The sequence below is a fragment of the Misgurnus anguillicaudatus genome, chromosome 16, assembly GCF_027580225.2.
Source record: "Misgurnus anguillicaudatus chromosome 16, ASM2758022v2, whole genome shotgun sequence".
In the NCBI taxonomy this organism is placed as follows: Eukaryota; Metazoa; Chordata; class Actinopteri; order Cypriniformes; family Cobitidae; genus Misgurnus; species Misgurnus anguillicaudatus.
The window spans coordinates 15,122,126-15,143,521 of NC_073352.2; the positions used below are offsets into that span (position 1 = coordinate 15,122,126).

A 21,396-nucleotide genomic window follows, 5' to 3' on the forward strand; every position below is an offset into this window, starting at 1 on the left:
TCAGGAACTATTTTGTAGAGATGTAAATAATATATGTTGGGCTGATGTTTATAACGAAGATCATCCTGATGATGCACTAGCAGCTTTTGAAAGATTATTTTATTCATTGGTGGATAAACATGCTCCTATGAAAAAACATACAGTGAAGAATACCAGGGCACTATGGATTGATGATGAATTGAAGAATATTATGGTAGAAAGAGATGTGGCAAAGGGTACAGCAAACAGGACGAAGAATAAGCAGGATTGGGAAGTTTATTGCAAATTACGTAATCAAGTAACTAAAATTAACAGGAAAAAGAAAAGGACATTTTATAAAGTAAAAATATGTGAAAATAAATATGATGGAAAAAAATTGTGGAATATTCTTAATGAAATAATGGGTAGGAGATCAGGTCAAATTCCTTTTTTTATTGAGACTGGTGATTCATTTTTAACTAAATCAGATGAAATTGCAGATTATTTTAATGAATTTTTTATAGATAAAGTACATAAACTTAGAAAAGAAATGTTAACTGATAATATTCCATCAAGTGAAAGGCAAATTGAAAAAATAACAAGTGATAAGCCAGCCCTATATGCTTTGAAATGAATAAAATAAATGTACAACAAGTGGAACAAAAATTAGCATTGATAAATATAGATAAACCATCAGGAATGGATAACATAGATGGTCGTCTTCTAAAATTAGCAGCTAGCTGTTTGGCGGAACCAGTTTGCCACATTTTTAATATAAGTATTAATAAAGGAATTTTTCCTTCAGCTTGGAAAGAAGCGAAGGTTATTCCTTTACAGAAAAATGCAGCACTGAGTTTTAGTGGGGCTAATAGTCGACCAATAAGTTTACTGCCAGTTCTTAGTAAAGTGTTTGAAACAATGGTCTGTGAACAGATTCAATTATTTTTTAAGGAGAATAATTTATTCTCTGATTTTCAACATGCATATAGAGTAGGACATTCAACAGGAACAGCATTAACACAGATCACAGATGATTGTTTAGTATCGATTGATGATAATAATTTAATAGGAACAGTATTGTTGGATTTTAGCTCTGCATTTGATGTATTGGATCATAACTTACTGTTAGAAAAATTGAAATATTATAAATTTACTTCTCAAACTGTGCATTGGTTTAAAAGTTATCTGACTAATAGGAGGCAATGTGTATTTTATAATGGAAGTTATTCGGAAGTGAAAGAGTTACAATGTGGTGTTCCTCAAGGAAGCTGTTTAGGACCATTATTATTTTCTATTTTTACCAATGATCTCCCTTTTGTTTTAAAGCATGCAAAGGCAGTTATGTATGCAGATGATACAACATTATATTTATCAGCTACATCAATTGATAAATTAGCGGAAGATTTAAATGAGGAGTTACAATTAGTGGTAAAGTGGGTAAGGAATAATAAGATGGTTTTAAATTTGACAAAAACTAAAAGTATTGTGTTTGGGTCGACTTCTAAACTTAAACATAAACCAAAATTAAATTTGTCTGTAAAGCGTGTGCCTATAGAACAGGTAGATGAAGTTAGACTTCTTGGAGTGACTCTGGACAGTAGGCTTAAGTGGTCGAAACACATAGAAAATATGGTAATAGCTATGGGAAGAGGCCTATCAGTAATTAAGAGATGTGCAAACTTTTTACCTCAGTATTGCATTTCTCTAGTTGTGCAAACAATGGTTCTTACTCATTTAGACTACTGCCCAGTGGTATGGTCAAGTGCGTCAAGCAAAGATTTAGGAAAATTACAGTTAGTACAGAATAGAGCTGCACGATTAATTTTGAACTGTAAAAGAAGGGTTAATATCATGAGAATGCACAAAGATTTAGGTTGGTTAATGGTGAAGGATAGGGTAATTTTTTCTTTGCTATGTTTTATAAGAAACATTTCAGTATCGAGAGACCCAAACGTATTGTACTCTAAACTCTTGTATAGTAATGTTAGTCATAATTTTAACACCAGGCATGCATTAAAGGGATATTTCCTGCTTCCTGTTTCAAAAACTAATGCCAAGCACCGGACTAATGTATAGAGGAATGAAAATATGGAACGAATTGCCATCGGATATTACATGTGTTTTATCAAGTAAAATGAGGTTTAAAAAAACTTTAAAGAATTATTTAATGGTACAGTATTCAATAAATTGCTGATTGTGATGTTTTGGATGAATATAAGGTTTGTATATTTAATTGTATTGTTTTTTATTTTAGTTTTTTTGTTTTGTTTTTTTATTTTTGTCATGTATTAATGTAATGTAATGTAATTTTGTTTTTACTTGTTGGACCCCAGGAAGAATAGCCACTACCTTGGTAATGGCTAATGGGGATCCAAATAAATAAATAAAAAAAAAAAAAAAAAAAAAAAAAAATGAAAACCACTATTTTCTGTTACAAACTTTCACATAGCATCTTTAGGTTATAAAAACATAAAAAATTCAAATGATAACTTGATTTTCAAAGATTTATTATAAAAACTTGTTCTTTTTTCCACAAAATGCAATAAATCCATGAGTTTTTTATTTCAAAGTGCTATAAATCTATTAAATCAATGTATAAATGTGCATTCATCTTTACCATTTTATATTTATTTAGTTGACTAGTGGTATACAATGATTAAAAAATAAACATTAATGGCATTAACCAAAACACTTACTATGTTATATTAAGAACACATTGCTGCGGTTATACTTGACGTCGTCTCTTTACATTTTCACAGCGATCAGCTGTAAAATGTTTTGGTCCTGCTCGATTTTCGTTGACTTTGAGTAAAATAATGTAAAGTTTTCATAAGATCCTCTGGGGTCAATGTGTTAGCATGAGAAGCTTGATGCTGTCTGGAGAACAAGCAACCAAGTGCCTCTCGTGGAAATTATTAAATGTTGATGGCTTACGTTTCTTTCCCGTCACAGAAAACCATCACAGGTTTAGCAATGCAATTAAAGTATTATTTTGTTTTGTTTGTTGATCACGAAGTACAAAGTAGATGAGGAAAACTAGGACTCTGTGTACTCAGCGCGCCGCCATTGTTTGTTTACTTTACACTGCGTGACGGGTGGGCTGTAATATCAGGAATGGATTTATTGCGTTCTGTAAAAAAGGAGGAGTGGCGTTTGTCGCAATTTGGGAAAAAAGGGAGAAAAGATGACAGAATATCACGGCGGGTATTGGATTTTTTGCGTAAAATTAAGAATTTACTTTTAACTACTGACATGATATAATACTGATTTTGGCAGTAACTTATTTTTTTCAAAAATGGCGTTTATCGCGTTTTGGAACCAAACTCTTCATATACAGTATATATGCCTTCAATTTTTATTTATCTATTAATATAATAATATTTGTTGATCCTCTTTTGTGGTAATATTTAGCAATTAATGTGGCTTTGTAAACGTTGCACAATTGTTGTGTGTATTTTCCCCAAGACTCCTTAAATTATTTTTAAATTCTTTAAGTTTACTTCAAGCACACAATTACAACATTCATAATATATTTTTTAAAACATTTAAGTCAAATATTTAAATAAAAGTGAAAATAACAATTGTTCAAAGTTGCACATCACTTTTGGCCACTATTGTATATTCAGTATGCAATACACAAGCAGTATCTATCTTTACAGCATTGTACTGTAATATACACTGGTAAAGTATTGCAACATGGTGCACCACAAAACAATCTCAAAACTTTGAAATCCCAAAACATGGTCTTGCTCTGTTCTGTTGCGTGAGGTTGTTGTTTTAGGAAACCAGGTTCCTATAATTAACCCTGCAAGGCCAACAAACCAATCAGAAGAGTTGTTTACTGTGGAAACATTGTTTTGGACAGAAAATTCTTCATTGCGTAGCTGCACATATTTTACAGCGTTCTGCCGTGCACATGCACAACAACATGAGCGCAGGAGTTCCTTAACTCTAATAGTGAAGTCTATGAGGTTCTGTTTGGGTGCTATGCAACAACAATGTGAAGAAGCTTCATGCTGAGCTACAAACCAAAGTAGATGAGCTCTAATAGCAGGCTGATTCATAGTATAGTTGTTTAGGAGGACACCAAGTTCCAGACCAGCCAAACCCACAATGAGCAATGGCTTGTCAGGGTTTATTTTATAGACTTGGAAAAATACAGCCATGGAAAACTCATGGAAATCTTATGGAAAAACACAGGTCTGATTTGTCAACAGCAGGACATCGGAGTCGATATAGAGAGGTTAAAATGTGCTGTTTGTGTAGCTATAGTGTTTATATTAGCAAAAAATATTATCAGCACAACAAAAAATGGATTTTATATATATATATATATATATATATATATATATATATATATATATATATATATATATATATATATAGTTGTAGCTTGTTGGTGAATCATGTTGATACTGGTGTACTAGCTACAGGTATGGCTTAGTAAAAGTGCACACTGCACAGATTGGTGAGTCAGGCCATGCAGACTACTTCTAACTGCTGATATAACAAGGATGAATCCTAAGGAGGGCAGACGGCTGTTGACAGGTTCTCTAATGATCTCAATGGACGTCATTGCCAGGGTGTGAACAAACTGTATAAGCCAATAAGCCCCGAACACCTCATTTTAGAGCTAACCGCTCTATCATCCTGTAAATAACTTACATATGCCATCCTCATCATTTCAAATGAAGCTTCTTCACTGATGCAGTCACGCTTGACTTTAAGCATGCAGAATTTCTGTGCAACTCCCTACATGCAGTATATGGGCAGCAACATCATCGTGTTTTTTGTTTGTTTATATATCATGGATTGCTTCTGTTAATATTATACAAAATGGGATTGTGTGATACCATTATTTTCTGTCTCTTTTCCACCTGAAAAGGTTACACTGTAAAAAAAAAAGATTTGTTGGATCAGCTTAGAAGTTACCTGGTTGACTTAAAATGTAAAGGTCACGTTCTTAATGACCCCATTTTTAAACCCTAGTTAGTGTGTAATGTTGCTATAGTGCTAGAAATGTGCCAAAATGTTAACTTTTTTCACTAGAGCTGGCACTTGGTCTGCCACATGTGCCCTCTGACATTTATCTTCAGATCCCGTCTGACCTTGGCATTATAAACAATTAAAACAACCACAAGTGGAATTAATTCATGTGACACCCTCTCATATGTAAGGAATAATTGACGACGGGTCATTGAATTATTAGAAAAATAATGCACACCCGAGGTGGTGATGCTATCAATACGCAAAGCGGTCGATGTCTTGAGGTGTGGTAACCGTAGTATAAGCGGAATAATTGATTCCGGGCCATTGAATTATTGAAAAATAATGCACACCCCGTAAAGCATTTTTCAATAATTCAACGGCCCGGAGTCAATTTTTCCGCTTATACTATGGCTACCACACCTCAAGACATCGATCACATGATATATTTAAAGGGATTCAACTTTTTCGCTATTGTGACTATTTGTTCCGCGTCTCATCCAACGGCTCGTTTGCTTGTTCCAAAACGTCATTTTAAAGCTGGCAATGGAGGCTTGAGCTGTTAATAGCATTCTAATGCAGTTATTAATGAAGTTATTAGAAAGAGAGCGACAGAGACACAGAGAGAAGAAAGAGAGAGGGCGACAGAGAGAGAGAGAGAGAGAGAGAGAGAGCGAGAGGGATTTTGTGAACGAGGCTACCTCTGTGCGTCTCTAAACAGCGCTGTTATTGCCTCAGAAAATCGTCTGTCATGTTGTTTTTGTTAGTCCGTTATTACAGTTAACTATGCGAAGTGATATGGAATTGCGATGCAGTCAAGAGAGCTGCCTAGAACTATGTTCGCCGTGCGTTTCCCAGAAAATAGTTGCACACCTCAGAACGTTCATCAGCCAATCAGATTCAAGCATTCAATGGACACGTAGTATATTTACATGCAATATAACCCCCTAAAATATCAACTATACACCAAATGATCTTATACACTTAGGGGCGGTTTCCCGGACAGGGATTAGACTAGTCCTAGACTAAAACATTTTTAAGAGCTGTCCAAACTGAAAACAACTTGAACTGACATATCTTAAAATACATCAGGGCCCTTTGTTTTGCCTCAAAATGCACACAGGTAATGTTTTTAGTAAGGCATGTTTGTTAAAACTAGTTATATTTCCTAATTAAACTAAGGCCTAATCCTGGATTAAGCTGATCCCTGTCCGGGAAACCGCCCCATAATGTCATCTTAAAGGTATAATTCATCCATAAATAAAAACTGGCATCATTTACTCACCCTCAAGTTGTTACAAACCTTGTTTTGCTGAACAGAAAGGAAGATATTTTGAGCAATGTTTGTAACCAAACCGTTTTTGAGCAACATTGACTTCCATAGTATTTGTTTCCTACTATGGAAGTCAGTGCTGCTTCTTTTTCCTGCTTAATTACAAATATCTTCCTTTGTGTTTAGTAAAACACAGGAGTGTATACAGGTTTGTATCAACCTGAGGGTGTGTAAATGATGAAATGGTAAACTATCCCTTTAAACAAATGATTCACCCATAAATTGAAATTCTGTCAACTGCGGTCGCCCTTATCTGACAGTCCATTAATTTGAAAAAGTCAAATAAGGAAGACTTGCAAAATTTGTCGGTCACCCATTTCCTTTATATTAAGGAGTGGCCACAGAGAAAAAAATCATACGATTTAGGAGTTTGAGGTAATATTGACAGCTTTTAAATTTGGGTGAATTATTCCTTTAATACAAAAGCAGTTGGCCTGGGGTTCTTTGCAATACATTGTGCAAGATCTGCAAGCATCATTAAACTATTTCACTCCAAGACAGGTACCAACAATGCCCTTTAATGTTACGAAAATGAATCCCTGGGATGACATTGAACTCACTGTTGCCACAGATCATTGGCTTTCTGGATTCGTCAGCCATTGAATGTAACATTTTCATGATTTTCACCAATCCTGAATTTATTTGTGATAATAGAATAAGATCACATGACACGTAACCGTGCCTCACGTTTCACAATGAAGGTGCTGTCTGTGGTAGATTCAATTAAACTGGCCTCGGGGAAATTAGGATACAGATGCAGTCCTGCATGTCTGCAATCAAAAGCTATTATGTCTGTCTTGGCAGCCACTTCAACATGATCAGACTTTGCTTTTACCCTGAAGTAAACAGTACTGAAGCCAAAGAGAGAATACTTAAGTCAACAAACCATGAACCCATAAGGTTATTTTACAAGCTACGAGGAAACATTTATTTCACAATTTATATTTGGGCCTGCCACACTTATAACACATATAATGCATATAATGCACACAGTTTACAGTACTTTGCTAAATGATACCGCTACTTTAAGAGCTGTTTATCTTTCTTCAGTCTTACATTGTCGAGTGAGTCACAATTGTCAATGGTACTCCCACATAACAGCACAATGTCACTCTATTAGCCTGTTTCAACATTTACCCCGCTGTCCCAGGTCATAAACTCTGAAGCACTCCAGTGCTCTCAATAACCATGTTTGTGTTATGGCTATAGCACGACTACTGAAGTTCAGTGAATGCCAGTGTTGGGTGGGCTTGTAGACAGTGCCTGTCAGTACCCTGAACCCTGCCTCTGGGAACAGGAGCACCTTATACCAGACAACAAAGCCAGGGCTGGCCCCGTGCCTCTGGTCCACTGCCAACTGTCCACCGTCCTGCTCATAACAATGCCGCTATTCAGCCAGTCAATTAAACGGATATCATACACCTCTGTGCTTGTTTGTCTAACTATGACAAGTAAATTACTCAACAAGCCTTTGCCATGAAGACAATTGACCTGTTAATCCATTATGAAACTGGATCCATCTGTTGCGTTTTATAACAGCATCCACTGGCTGTATAGTGTTAAGGATGGCGCTCGGTTCAATCGGCAATGCAAATGACTCGTTCTCACAGCGTGAAGTCGGTGGAGCTTTCATTTTCAGACCAGTTGAACAATTCAGTGCACTCGCTACATCAAAAGACTGCATCTTATTCGAATAATTAGCCGAGACATTATCACTCCATTAGGTTTTATATGTATGACAGGGAAAATTGATGGAACACAATTGTATGCCTCTGGGTGGCACGTGTTTACTGCCGTTTGCAGTTCACTACCATTATTAGTATGCCAGCCTAATTTAAAACAGTAGTCCTTACACTCATTTTAAAGGAATAGGTCATCAAAGAAATTAAATTCGTCATCATTTACTTCTTTAAAATATCTTCCTTTGTGTTCAGCGGAACAAATAAATTTAAACAAGTTTGGAACAACTTAAAGGAACACGCTGACTTTTTGGGACATTGGTTTATTCACCGTATCCCCCAGAATTAGATAAGTGCATACATACCCTTTTCATCTCCGTGCGTGTCTGACGCACCCACCGCCAGCTTAGCTTAGCTTAGCACAAAGACTGGAAGTAAATGGCTCCAGCTAGCATGCTCCTAATAAGTGACAAAATAATTCCAACATTTTCCTATTTATATGTTGTGATTTGTATAGTCTCAGCATACAAATAACAAGGTAATTTGAGATAAAGTTATCTTTTAACTCATTCACCGCCAGCCTTTTTGAGAAAAGTTGCCCACCTGCATTTTTGTGATTTTAACAAAATTGCAGGAATTTTTTTTTTCTATAAATATATCAACAAACAAATTATATAAAATTAAAGAACACACCCTCTGCTTTCAAACAAACAATAAACAAACAAACAAACAAACAAAATGGGGAAATTACAAACTTTTCATTATATATTTACTTTTTCTACTTAATTTAACCACTGAAATATGGATATTTCTCTTCAAAAATACAACATTTGAGCAAAAAGCTTTAAAAATTGCGTTTTTGTAAAGGAATTTATTTTAGAGATCAGACTCAGAATGACTATCAAACATAAAGGCAGTTAAAATAAATCATTAAATCTTTTTAACTTCCGTTCTTGATAAATTCAGTTTGGCGGTATTACACTTTCACTTTGAAATTCGTCCAGAAACGCATATTTATTAGCTAAATATGAACTCATAAATGACGAGATAACTCGTCAATGGCGGTGAATGAGTTAAACGTATACATAATGGGAACTGTATACTCAGAAGGCAAAGCACTACTTGAGCGGAGTGATTTTGCCATTACCTCACTTCTTAATATAAGACTTGCTATCTTTTTCTTTTCCTTTTTTCTTGATCTCTATCTGTACATTCTTCCAAAAAAAGAAAACTAACCAACCCTTGGCTATATATACTGTGTTAGACTTGATGAGACTATTTCCAGTGCACTTATGTATTGCTGTTCTTGTGTTGCTATAATTGCTTCTATTGTTTACCTCATTTCTAAGTCGCTTTGGGAAAAAGCGTCTGCTAAATTACTAAATGTAAATGGAGCAGAGAATTTGCGCAATGTTGCGCTACATGCTGTGACTATACAAATTACAACATATAGGAAAATGTTGGCGTTATTTTGTCACTTATTGGGAGCAGTATGCTAGCTGGAGCCATTTACTTTCAGTCTTTGTGCTAAGCTAGGCTAGCGGTGGGTGCGTCAGACAGAGTTACGGGACGTACGGAGATGAAAAGGGTATGTATGGACTTAACTAACTCTGGGGGATAGGGTGAATTAGCCTGGCTCCGCCCTCCTACGTGCTTCCGCTTAATTTCCATTTCGCTTCAGTACTACGTCTGGGACTGCTGTGTAGAGTTTCGTTTTCTCCTACAAAAATCTGCAGGTCCAATCAGTGAACAGAGGGGGGTGGCTAAGAACGATGACGTTGAGGTCGTCCGTCAGTTTGAGTCGTAGTTCAGTAATGGCAGCGGAGAAAGACGTGAGAAAAGCTATTCGGTCCGTTGTTGCAAAGCTGCCGAATATACAGAAGTTAAAGCTGGAGCAAGAACAACATTTGCTAAGTTTGTTGGTCTGATCATTCGGACTTGTTGTTTCCAGCCGGTTTTGGCGCATGATATACGTCACAACCACACGTTAGCGATTGGCTGAGTGACTCTGGGCAGATCCAATAGTTTTAAACTTCAACAGAGGACCCTTCTTAATGGAAGTAACGCTTTGCAATGGAGCGTGGCCAGACTCTCTGTACAAATGAAATTAATTTACGAGAGTCTGGTTGGACCAGGCTAATGGTGAATAAGCTAAAGTCCCAAAAAGTCGGGGTGTTCCCTTTAAGGGTGAGTAAATGATAACAGAATTTTCATTTTCGGTTGACTAACCCTTTAAGTTGTAGGATTAACTATGTGACAACCGTTGTTATATCACAATTAAATATCTGCCATTTTTCACGTTGTCTATGCACGTTACATATCTGTTTGGAAGACATGTTGAATCAGTATTTCAGTTCTTGCTTTTCTTTTGAAACAGAAGTCTTTCCTGATGTTGACACAGCTGAAAGCAGATCTTCAGATTGTGGTGTAATCTGTATGTAACTGTTCGCTTATATAGCTATGACCGTGTCAAATAAATAGACATGTAAGGCCACTGAAACTGGGTGAGATGGGAATAAAAAGATTTAAGCCTTCTTCACCCTTATACTGCAAAAGCCGGGCTTGCTCAAAACAACTTTTTAAGGAAGGCCACTCAGCCAAGACCACTGCAACCTTCACGACCCCGAGTCTTTTATGTAACAGTCTGCTGCGTGTTGCCTTCCGGAAAATATCCAGTGGGCTTTAGGAGGATCTATTAAATTGTTGTTTCATTCTTCAAGAACATTTTTTTGTCCTCTGTTGTAGAACTTGGCTGCACACAGAGGTTAATTGTTAGGAAGGAGTATTTTTTGGCATATCTGTAAAACTCATATTGATCTGGATCGCTTGTGGGTCTCTGCTCCAACAAGTCTTCAAGTTCTTGAGAAAGAACGCACAGAAAAAAGCAGCCCTTGCTCTCAAGCTCTCATGTGGCGAGCATTAGCTTATTATTGCCTTATGCAAACCTCTCTCTCTTTTCACATGTGATGTGCTGGATGCCTTTTATTAGCAATAGTGACTCCCTCTTTCAGGTTGAAAGCTTGAGAAATGTGTGAGCATATGTGTGGTGGTTTTGATACATGTGAGTCTGCACATTTAGATCAAATTTGAGTCATGCATGCTTGAGTTTGAAAATGTGCTGTAATAGATATTCAGTATTCATGCAGGAAAATATTCCAAGTACCTGCCAAAAATTCACACTTGGGAAGGAAGTCTGAGAACGCACTGTTCTGATTTTGGGTTATGTTTGTAAGTCCCGATGGTCGGGCAGTAAGGAGAGATGTCGGGTTTGGGAAGCTTTTTGATTGTTTAAGCGCCAATTCACACAACTTCATTGGGTGGTACAGGTTTGCTTTACGTCACATTTGGGAGGAGTAAATAAACATTTCCATAGATTTTATTTGTACATGGTTGCCATTTAAAGTCATTGCTCATCATGTCAAAATATGTGTTCGGGACATTGTGTGTTGCTCGTCATGTCAAAATATGTGTTCGGGGTGTCGTGTGTTGCTCGTCATGTCAAAATATGTGTTCGGGGTGTCGTGTGTGTTGCTCGTCATGTCAAAATATGTGTTTGGAGTGTTGTGTGTGTTGCTCTTCATGTCAAAATATGTGTTCAAAGTGTCATGTGTGTTGCTTGTCATGTCAAAATATGTGTTTGGAGTGTTGTGTGTGTTGCTCGTCATGTCAAAATATGTGTTCAAAGTGTCGTGTGTGTTGCTCGTCATGTCAAAATATGTGTTTGGAGTGTTGTGTGTGTTGCTCGTCATGTCAAAATATGTGTTCAGAGTGTCATGTGTGTGGCTTGTCATGTCAAAATATGTGTTCAGAGTGTCATGTGTGTTGCTTGTCATGTCAAAATATGTGTTCAGGGTGTCGTGTGTGTTGCTTATCATGTCAAAATAAGTGTTTGTAAAATATGTGTTTGGGGTGTCATGTTTGTTGTTCGTCATGTCAAAGTATGTGTTCGGGGTGTCGTGTGTGTTGCTCATCATGTCAAAATATGTGTTTGTAAAAACTGTGTTCGGGGTGTGATGTTTGTTGTTCGTCATGTCAAAATATGTGTTCGGAGTGTCGTGTGTGTTGCTTGTGATTAGGGCTGGGCAAAAAAATAGATTTTTTGATTAATCGTTTTTTTTTCTGTGATTGATTCAAAATCAATTCTCACAGGCCATGAATCGATTTTATTTCCGCAAACATTGAACGTAAGATTAACGTTAATCTAATTACTAGTCTTCTCCACTAGATGTCACCTTTTTTTGCCTTGCACGATTTTACCAAGGAGCGAGAGGCGTGCCTGTCATTCATTCATTCAGTCAATCTATATTATAATATAATATAATATTCTATATAATCTTTATTCATTGAGTTGAATGGAGAATCGGGTATAAAAATCGAGTTGAGAATCGGAATCGAAAATCGGATCGAGAATCGAAATCAAAACGATTTGATAGCTTGTGAATCGAAATCGAATCCATCTGGAACATCTGAATCGATACCCAACCCTACTTGTCATGTCAAAATATGTCTTCAGGGTGTCCTGTGTTGCTCGTCATGTCAAAATATGTGTTTGGAGTGTCATATGTGTTCCTCATCATGTCAAAATATGTGTTCAGGGTGTCATGTGTTTTTTTTAAGGGACACATATCAACATTTGTAATAAATGTAAGTGAACCCGAATTAGCCACAGGCTAGTTTTCATCGGCAGTTCCCTTGCCAGATGTTATAAGGCATCCTAAAATAAAAACTATTATAATACAATATAATTATTAATACAATAAGCAAAGGATAAAAAGGTTATACTATGTTTAAAATCACAACAAATAAAGTGAACAAGTGATATATACATACATACATGCATATACATATACATAGCCTACATATATACACACACATACACATGCATAAATACACACATACACATGTATACGTACTTGTACATACACATATACATACATATTTAGCAAATGCTATTAGATAATGCACTTAGTGTTAATAGATTTGACCAGCATCAGTGTTGTTAATGTTGATGTTCAATAAACCATTTTTTAACATTAATCTTAAAAGAGTAATAGGATGGCGACTCTCTAATTGATGGTGGAACTGAATGAGAATGCAGCCTGACTAAATGCAGTTTTTTTTTATGGAATTGTACAGTCCCTCCTCACTGCACCTCTTGTAACTCTGTTAGTATTCGTTTTAAGATTAATAAGGCCAAGTAGAGGTGAAGGAGCTAAATTGTGTATAATCTTATAGAATAAGCAAACATTTCTATATTTTATAAGGTTTACCCAACTAAGCAATGTATAATTCTAAAAAATTTGGTCAATGATGATAACATGTGTTGTTCGTCATGTCAAAATATGTGTTTGGAGTGTCATGTGTGCTGCTGGTCATGTCAAAAAATGTGTTCGGGGTGTCGTGTGTGTTGCTTCTCATGTCAAAATATGTGTTCGGAGTGTCATGTGTGCTGCTTCTCATGTCAAAATATGTGTTCTGGGTGTCATGTGTGTTGCTCGTCATGTCAAAATATGTGTTCGGGGTGTCATGTGTGCTGCTTCTCATGTCAAAATATGTGTTCGGGGTGTCATGTGTGTTGCTCATCATGTCAAAATATGGGTTCGGGGTGTCGTGTGTTGCTCGTCATGTCAAAATATGTGTTTGGAGTGTCATCATGTGAACCATGTGCATCATGCATAATGTCAAAATATGTGCCTGCGGCACATGCGTCGGATTTATGACAAAAGAGACGTTCGTGTTTACAAAATACTCGCAAGACACTTACTTAACACAAAACTCTGATCACACATGAGACTAAGGGAGTATCTGGCAAATGTGAGTGTCTCTTTTATCATAAACTCCTTCGAAGCACCTGCAGCAGGCTCGTATTTTGACATCACGCGTGATGCACATAAATTTACATGACGTGCCGAACACATATTTTGAAATGACAAACCACACACATGCCATACTTGTTATGACAAGCATTGCATCATGCGCCCTCGAAAAAAGTCACCGGCTTTCACTGGTTAAACAGTTTTTCAACAGTTCTAAGTTCAAGATTATTTAGGCGGGGCTCACGGACGCACTGGAGCCATCGGACATGGACCGGCCCTTAGCGCAGTTGTGAGCATCCATTAACGTTGTAGCGGTATTTGAAAGTTGAAAGAGTGGCCGTGGTTTCAGAACAGACAGCGGACACGCCCCCAGCGTTTGAGAAAACTTTTTTTTCTTTGGCTTTTTTATTATTTATATTTGTCTGGGTGGTTAATAACACATTTTTCTGTGTTGTTGTAACAAACTGAGAACATATTTAATATCTGATTTACACGGACTTTGAAATGTCCTGAGTATTTGTGATTGGCCTTATTTTTAATGTTGAGCAGTCAAGTTTCTATGTGTCTATACTGTAGGTCCATGCCTCTGCATGCCTTGAAATGTGGGTTGCGTTTTGCCTATTAAGTAAATAGACATTTTATCAATATGTCAGTGAGCTTAGTGGACTGATTGTTGGCAGGACCTCTGCTACTTTGTCTTGAATTCTGTTAGCCAGACACACCTTCCTTATCATTGTTCTATCAAAAACATTGTGTTCCTTTTCCAGACATCAAGGACCTTTGTGAAACACTCAGTATAGGCTGTAAAGAATGCATAAGTGTGAAATATAAAATATAAAGCTAGCATCTCATCGCTTTAATCACTTAAATGTCATTATTTAAAATATGCTAGGATCGCTGGGAAAGTTTGATACTGTACACAAGAAAACTGAATTCCTTTTCCTGTTATGGAATGCAAGAGCTGGCCAGCATACAATCAAACAATGGCTATTTGATGCTATTAGTACAGAGGACTATTGAAACACAGTGTATTTAGTAACTGAGACTATGAAGACCCTTTGGGCCATCGGTCACATGCAAACCGCTCCTGCTGTTTACATCCCAACCTTATGTTTATAATGAAATTTAATTACGTAAAATGTAACCTTTCATTGCCACGTATGAAACTGAGGACACCCTTATAAAGTAGATTACATATTAACTGGCACACTAGCAGATTTAAATTAGAGGTCAGCCAGGAAGATAAATATTGTTATTGTTATCAATAAAACTGTAATGAATAGCAGAACGTCAATATTTACAGTTCATGAGAATCGAAAGGATCAAGGGTCACATATGAAATGCAAAGTGTTATTGTCATGTTTTGGAGTAAATTCTGTAGAATCTCTTTTTAGGCGTGTACAGAATATAGGAGTCACTCCCGAATTTGCTTGCAATGAATCACCTTTGCCTGTTCTGAACAAGACGGAAAACGAATGTGGAGTAACATTGGTATTTACTGCAGTACAAATTCCCTGGAATAACTGATAATAAATTTGCACGATATATAGATCATTCAATTCAGCAGGGACATTTCCCACACTTGCTATTACTGTTAAACTTTTTGCTTCTCATGGCTTCGTACACACTGCAAACTTTCAGGAGTGACAACCGCATTTAAATGCGGGAGTGAATCCCCTAAATGTTTGTTCAATGACTGTACGAAAAAGGCTCACTCTTGAAAATGCGATGATTGACATACGAGGGTAACAATACTGTAGCAACTTTCTGCCATCTTACGTGGTTATCATTCACAGCTTTGACCAAAATAATATTACTGTACAGCATTATGATTTGCAATAAACATCCGTTTTGGCGTTGTGTGTTGTATCCATTTGTGAGGCTGCTTCTTGTTGCCATGTCCACATCTTTTTTGTGCTTACATACCATTGTGCCACTTAATCATTCACTCTAAAAACAAACAGTGCTATATAGCGCCAAAAGTGGTTCTTTGCTCGTAATCATAGAAGAACCGTTTTTAGTGCCATATAGCACCAGTGAAGCACCTGTGTAGAACCATATAGTGCTGTGTAGAACCATGTGTGGTGCTATATGGCCCCTATTTGGTTCTACACCGGTGCAACACAGGTGCTTCACCGGTGCTATATGGCACTAAAAACGGTTCTTCTATGATTACGAGCAAAGAACCACTTTTGGTGCTATATGGGTGATTCTCACGAAACCATTGAAACACCACGGCACTAATGATTTTAGCTTTAAAATGTGTAATATAGTAACATTAAAAAGCATCAGAATTAACACAATACTGTGTTCTACCTTGCGCAATGTGTGATTTCAACATAAGAATTTATAATTGTAAATTTTATCTCATTTTCTGCTGAAATTCTCATTACCGCAGTGTGTCCGGCTGTGTTTGAACATGCGTTATGTTGTAATTTAATCAAATTAACACAAAAATAAATGGATGTTTGCTAGACTACTTTAGATGACAGAAAAAATATTTACTGAATATTCATGTATAATAATAATGAAGAAAAATTAGGAAAATTATGTGTCCATGCCTAATGTTCTCATCCTCCGCAACACTTTTTGAGAACAGTTTAAGCACACATACAGAATTTTAATAAAGTTTGATTTTGAGTGACCAAGCACATGGACCAGTTACTTCAAGATGGCTACCAGGTAAGATCATTTTTTACAGTTAATTTGAAATATTGTCTTGTCAGAATGCTTACACGACATTTTGATTATCATTACCGCAACACATGCTTTTTAAATGTTAATTTAATTAATAGAAGCATAATAGTTTGATTTTAAATGCATGTGCACAATCTCCAAATTATGTTCTTTCAGGTTTGTCATGTCATTTTGAAAATATGTCAGTGTTGATGTTTTCTGACTGTTGCGGTAATGAGATTTTTTAGGACTAATTTTTTTAATTATGTTACAAAAAGTGTTAAATGATAAGTAAAAGTTTTTAAATTAATGTTCCCATTTACTCCAGACTTTGTTTTTCAATGTCTGGTGGGAAAAAAAGTAAATTTAAGGAATTTTTACATTTTCATGCTTGACATTTTTAAAACCAAGTTTTCGTGAGAATCACCCATATAGCATCGTTTGTTTTTAGAGTGTTTACGACCATGGCTCATGAAGCGATCTAGTTTTATTATGCCTAATATTTTGGTAACACATTTTGATTTTTTTCGGATTATTTTTTGATTTTCCTTGTTTGATGTTTTTCCGTCTAAGATCTGGCAACACTAGTAAGCAAACAGTCGTCCCTCTATGATTTTCTGCTTTGTGCATAGCCTACGAGAGACAGTTTCCCATTCTAGGCTTTTTTTTTAAGAGAGAGACCTGTCATGTCCATGATGCATGATTAAATACTTCATCAACAACTAATTTTTCAGTTCTGCACACATTACGCAGAGTTTCTGTAAATGAGGTTGTCACTCCCTTCTTTTTGCGGGAGTCCGTTCGTTTGTAGAATGAGATTGTCACTCCTGTAAATTACTGAACTGTGACTGTACATGACAGAATTAAGCTCTAAAACGTAAAGTGACAACCAAGTGTGTACGAGGCTGTCTCATTACTCATTATTATTCTTTAAATGTACAATAAATGTGCCCAATATGAATTTAACATCCAAGCAAAAATGATTTGCTGACTTGACATGTACAGTCAGTATATGTTTAAATGCTTATCAGCCAGTTTCACTATCTTTGTCAGGGAGTGCAACTTAAAGAGCAAAGTATGACAGGTAAGCATTGAATATTTAACTCGTATATCTGATAATTTGACAAAATCCGAATGGTGGTGTGTTGTGATTACAGTATATGGAATGCAATCTTATCATCTTGTCACAAACATTGATTAGTTAAAGTTTTCTAATCATCCTTTAGCTGAATTCAGTTGACTGCTTTTTTCCATTGGACCTCAACTGTTATTCTTTTAACAATGTCTGATTTATCAAACTATCCTCTTGTCTGCTTACTTTCTAGTTTGAGCGCATGCTTTTGTGGAAAATATATAAAGAATTCCAATGCAAATGTCTATATTGAAATAATGTTATAACCGAATGCTCTCGGCATGAATTATACATTCATCAAATACTTTTGCATCAAATCCAGCTAATCCCGGCCTCCCATTTAGAAATACCGGTGTGTTGGCAGAATCCATTAAACCCAATTCGATCTTTCAGCAAAAGCTGGGGACACACCTAAGGATTTTCTCACAGATTAGAATTGTAATTTGATCATATCAACTGATCATTCCCAGTCTTTTACAGTTGTGCTCATTCTTTGTTTATAGTCATAAGATAAAATCTTTAAGTGTGTTGTGTCCAGTCTTGAGTTGGGTGAACAACGGTACGTGCAAGAGTTTTTTTACTTGTTAAAGGAGACTTACATAATTTTTGAGCCTTTTACCTTTATTCAGAAAAGAGTGACTGAAGACTGAGATTTTTGCATGTACTTCGATGGTTTTGCAGGGAAAGACAGTCACATTTGTTAAATACTATGACTAAAGTGACATTTGTGAAATTAAAAATTTTAAAGAAGCTATGGCATGAAAATCTTTTTCCATGTTTAAGTGCTATGATTGGATCCCCAGTGCTTCTATTAACCTAGAAAATGTGAAAAAGATCAGCCCAGTAACTTAGTTTTGGTAAACCATTCTCTACAAGCATTTGAAAAAAATAGGTCATTAAAATTTGGCTCTCCTTATGATGTCATAAGGAGCTCTTATTATAATAATATCACCCCTTAATCTGCACTATCCAACCACAGCACTGCCATTTAGTGCAGAGAGAAACAGAGAGAAAATAATTCACAGCACAATTGAGTTTCACAATTGAACCAGCTCATAGTGATCAGTGTTTGCATTTCATCAGCTCATTTGCATTTTGAAGGAGACACCCAAAACTGCACATTTTTGCTCGCACCTACAAAGTGGCAATTTTAACATGCTATAATAAATTATCTATATGGTATTTTGAGCTAAAACTTCACATACGTACTCTGGGGACACCAGAGATTTATTTGACATCTTAAAAAGTCTTGTGACATGGCCCCTTTAAAAACTGACTAATATCTTTTTTCAATGCTATTAAAGTGAAATGACTGAACTTAAACATAAGAGACTGATGAAAATGCTCATTTACAAGAAAACATGTCAGGGGGTTTTGCATCTTAGCACTTTATATATTGTATGCTTGATACTAATTAGACACATCTAGGAAATATCTGCTTTGAATGGCTTTTGCTATTCATTTTAATATACCGAATAAAGCCACATCTACATTATGTGTACACTGCATCATATATTAAATGAGGAAATGTTTGCTGTTTTGGAAACTGCTGTGACTTAATACATTTTATTAACATACCCGGGGTTGTATTACTAGGGTAGAAGTTTGTTTGCTGTATAGTTTAGCTATGTGGGGAAAGACTATGCAAGCACGAAATTGAGTGTGTGTTTTGCTCCACCTGAGGAACTTTAGATTACAATAAGATTGGTTTGAAATAAATCCATGTGCACTTTCTGACAAAGCTACAGTCTAGAAATCTTTTAATGTAAGTTGCATTGAATAAGGATAAGAAGCAAGAAGTGTTTCAAGGTGGATTGACACAAGATCTAAGTTTGCACTAAGAAGGCATGTTTTTCATACCAATCGTCACATTCCTGAAACCATACTGAGCCTTTGAGAGCCACCTAGTTCTTAAATGACACAGAAAAGCTGCATTTAAAGCCCTTTTATGTTTTATCGCCATACGACAAGAAAGAAGATAAATGGTAGTTTGAGAGATTGTGTAACATTTCTTGGTGTTGGCTTACGATGTGCGACTAATAAGAGCCAATAAGCAATGAATGAATACATGTGATATTAATACTAGTATAGTCCTTGCACTGCCTTTACTCATCGCCTTACAACAAAAAGTAAAATAATTGGTTGTTTTTAGTGATTGTGTAACATTACAATATGCAGTGAGTAGTGTTTATATGTAATGGATGAATGCATCATATTAATCTGATTAAAATGAGCTTACTCATTAAAACGGCAGTGTTACCAAAACAAAGTGATATAACATGATATGCTCACATTAAAAAAAATGGTCAGGGAGTAAGCAAGCTTTAGATCTTTCAGAATTGCATAACAAGTACAAAATGTTTCTGTCTTCAGACTCCTAACACTTAACTTCATTCATTACTGAAAGACTTTGAAGACTTTATGGCCCAAGCAAGGTGTGTGTGTTTGCTAGAGGAGGTGTTTATGTGTTGATTCACATACCTGTGGAAGAAGAGCAGAATGGACAGCATGGTTTGGTCAATGTTGCTGTTGCAGATGCCTTCATTGAGCAGATAGCAGGGGTCTCGGACCACCGACTCCAGTGAGTCCTGTCTCATGATGTTGTTCAGCTTATCTGCATTTAGGTTCTGAAAGTGAAGCTGGTCTCGCAGCTGTCTGAAGTGGTTGATTGAAGTGGGGCTGCTCAGGCTCGTGTGGCCGGGTCGGCCCGGCTCGGGCTCGCAGCCATTGGCCAGATCCAGACAGCAGCTGCAGCAGTCCAGGCCGATGGGCGATCGGCACTCCTGGTTTGACATCAGGGCGAGGCTGATTACAGGTGTAGCTCCTTACACACACGCACAAAAGAGAAAGAAGGTGCCGGCAGGTTGTCCTCCACCTGCTCTCAGCACACACCACGGTAGAGCGAGAGAAGATCTTGAGAAGATCACCTTGCGTGCATTACAGTTCAAGTGTAGAGTCTGCTGTGTGTTGATTTTTCCTCGAGTGTGCTGCTTTTATGAGCGGGCTTGTCTGTTTGCTCGTATAATGATGCGGGAATGTGTTTGAAAGAAAACCAGAAGCTGCTTCTGTTTTTTTCTTCTCGCTGTCCACTGCCCTGCACTTTTCCTGCCCCTGTGCGTGCATACTGTGCAGACTGGAGAAAGGAGGCGGAGAGAAAAGAAAGGGTTGGATAGGAAGGAGGAGAAATGTCTCTGATTGGTGAACCGCTCTGGTTGCTTCACAAACAGACCCCTCCCGTTTTTATCTTACACTGCCACTCACTACAGTAAGTCGACATAACAATCAGGGTGGAGCAAAGTTAGAATGGGAGTAAAGAACCATAAAAGCTTTTGCTTCTTAACATGTGCACCTCAGTGCTGCCAGGGGCGGAGAGCAAACCCAGAGGACTTCCCTTGTTTATTTCACAGAACCAAATACACGTTTTTTCTTTGTCAGGCTCAAGTTTCCTAAGGCTATTATATTCTGACGTGACTCGTACACTTTGCGTGCTGCTGGTACAAATGTGTGCAATGATCCATGTCCAATGATTCATTTCTAGAATGCATCTATGAATCTTGTTTTTCTTGTTGAAGTTTTTTTTCTTTCTAAGAAGAGCAAATCTTGGCTCAAAAACCAATAACACCATGGAAAAATTGATATGTCTAGTTTAATTTTAACCGTTCGTGGACCCCATTCACTTCCATAGTAGGAAAAATAATACTATTGAAGTAAATGGGGTCCACGAATGGTTTGGTTACAAACATTTTTCAAAATTAAATTTCGTAATTTATAGAGGTTTGTAACAACATGAGGGTGAGTAAATGATGACAGAATTTT

The 21,396-nt window shown here is 36.7% G+C and overlaps 1 protein-coding gene across 1 annotated transcript in view; it reads right to left on the reverse strand.

Annotated features, from left to right (window-relative positions):
• The window catches only part of tsc22d3 (TSC22 domain family, member 3), a 45,387-nt gene extending 24,688 nt beyond the window's left edge, over positions 1-20,699 (reverse strand). Inside the window, exon 1 of the mRNA XM_055177587.2 lies at positions 20,062-20,699. Coding sequence (XP_055033562.1) covers positions 20,062-20,375 — 314 coding nt within the window. The 5' untranslated portion in view covers positions 20,376-20,699. The remainder of the gene's footprint in view (positions 1-20,061) is intronic.
• Positions 20,700-21,396: the final 697 nt, after the last annotated feature.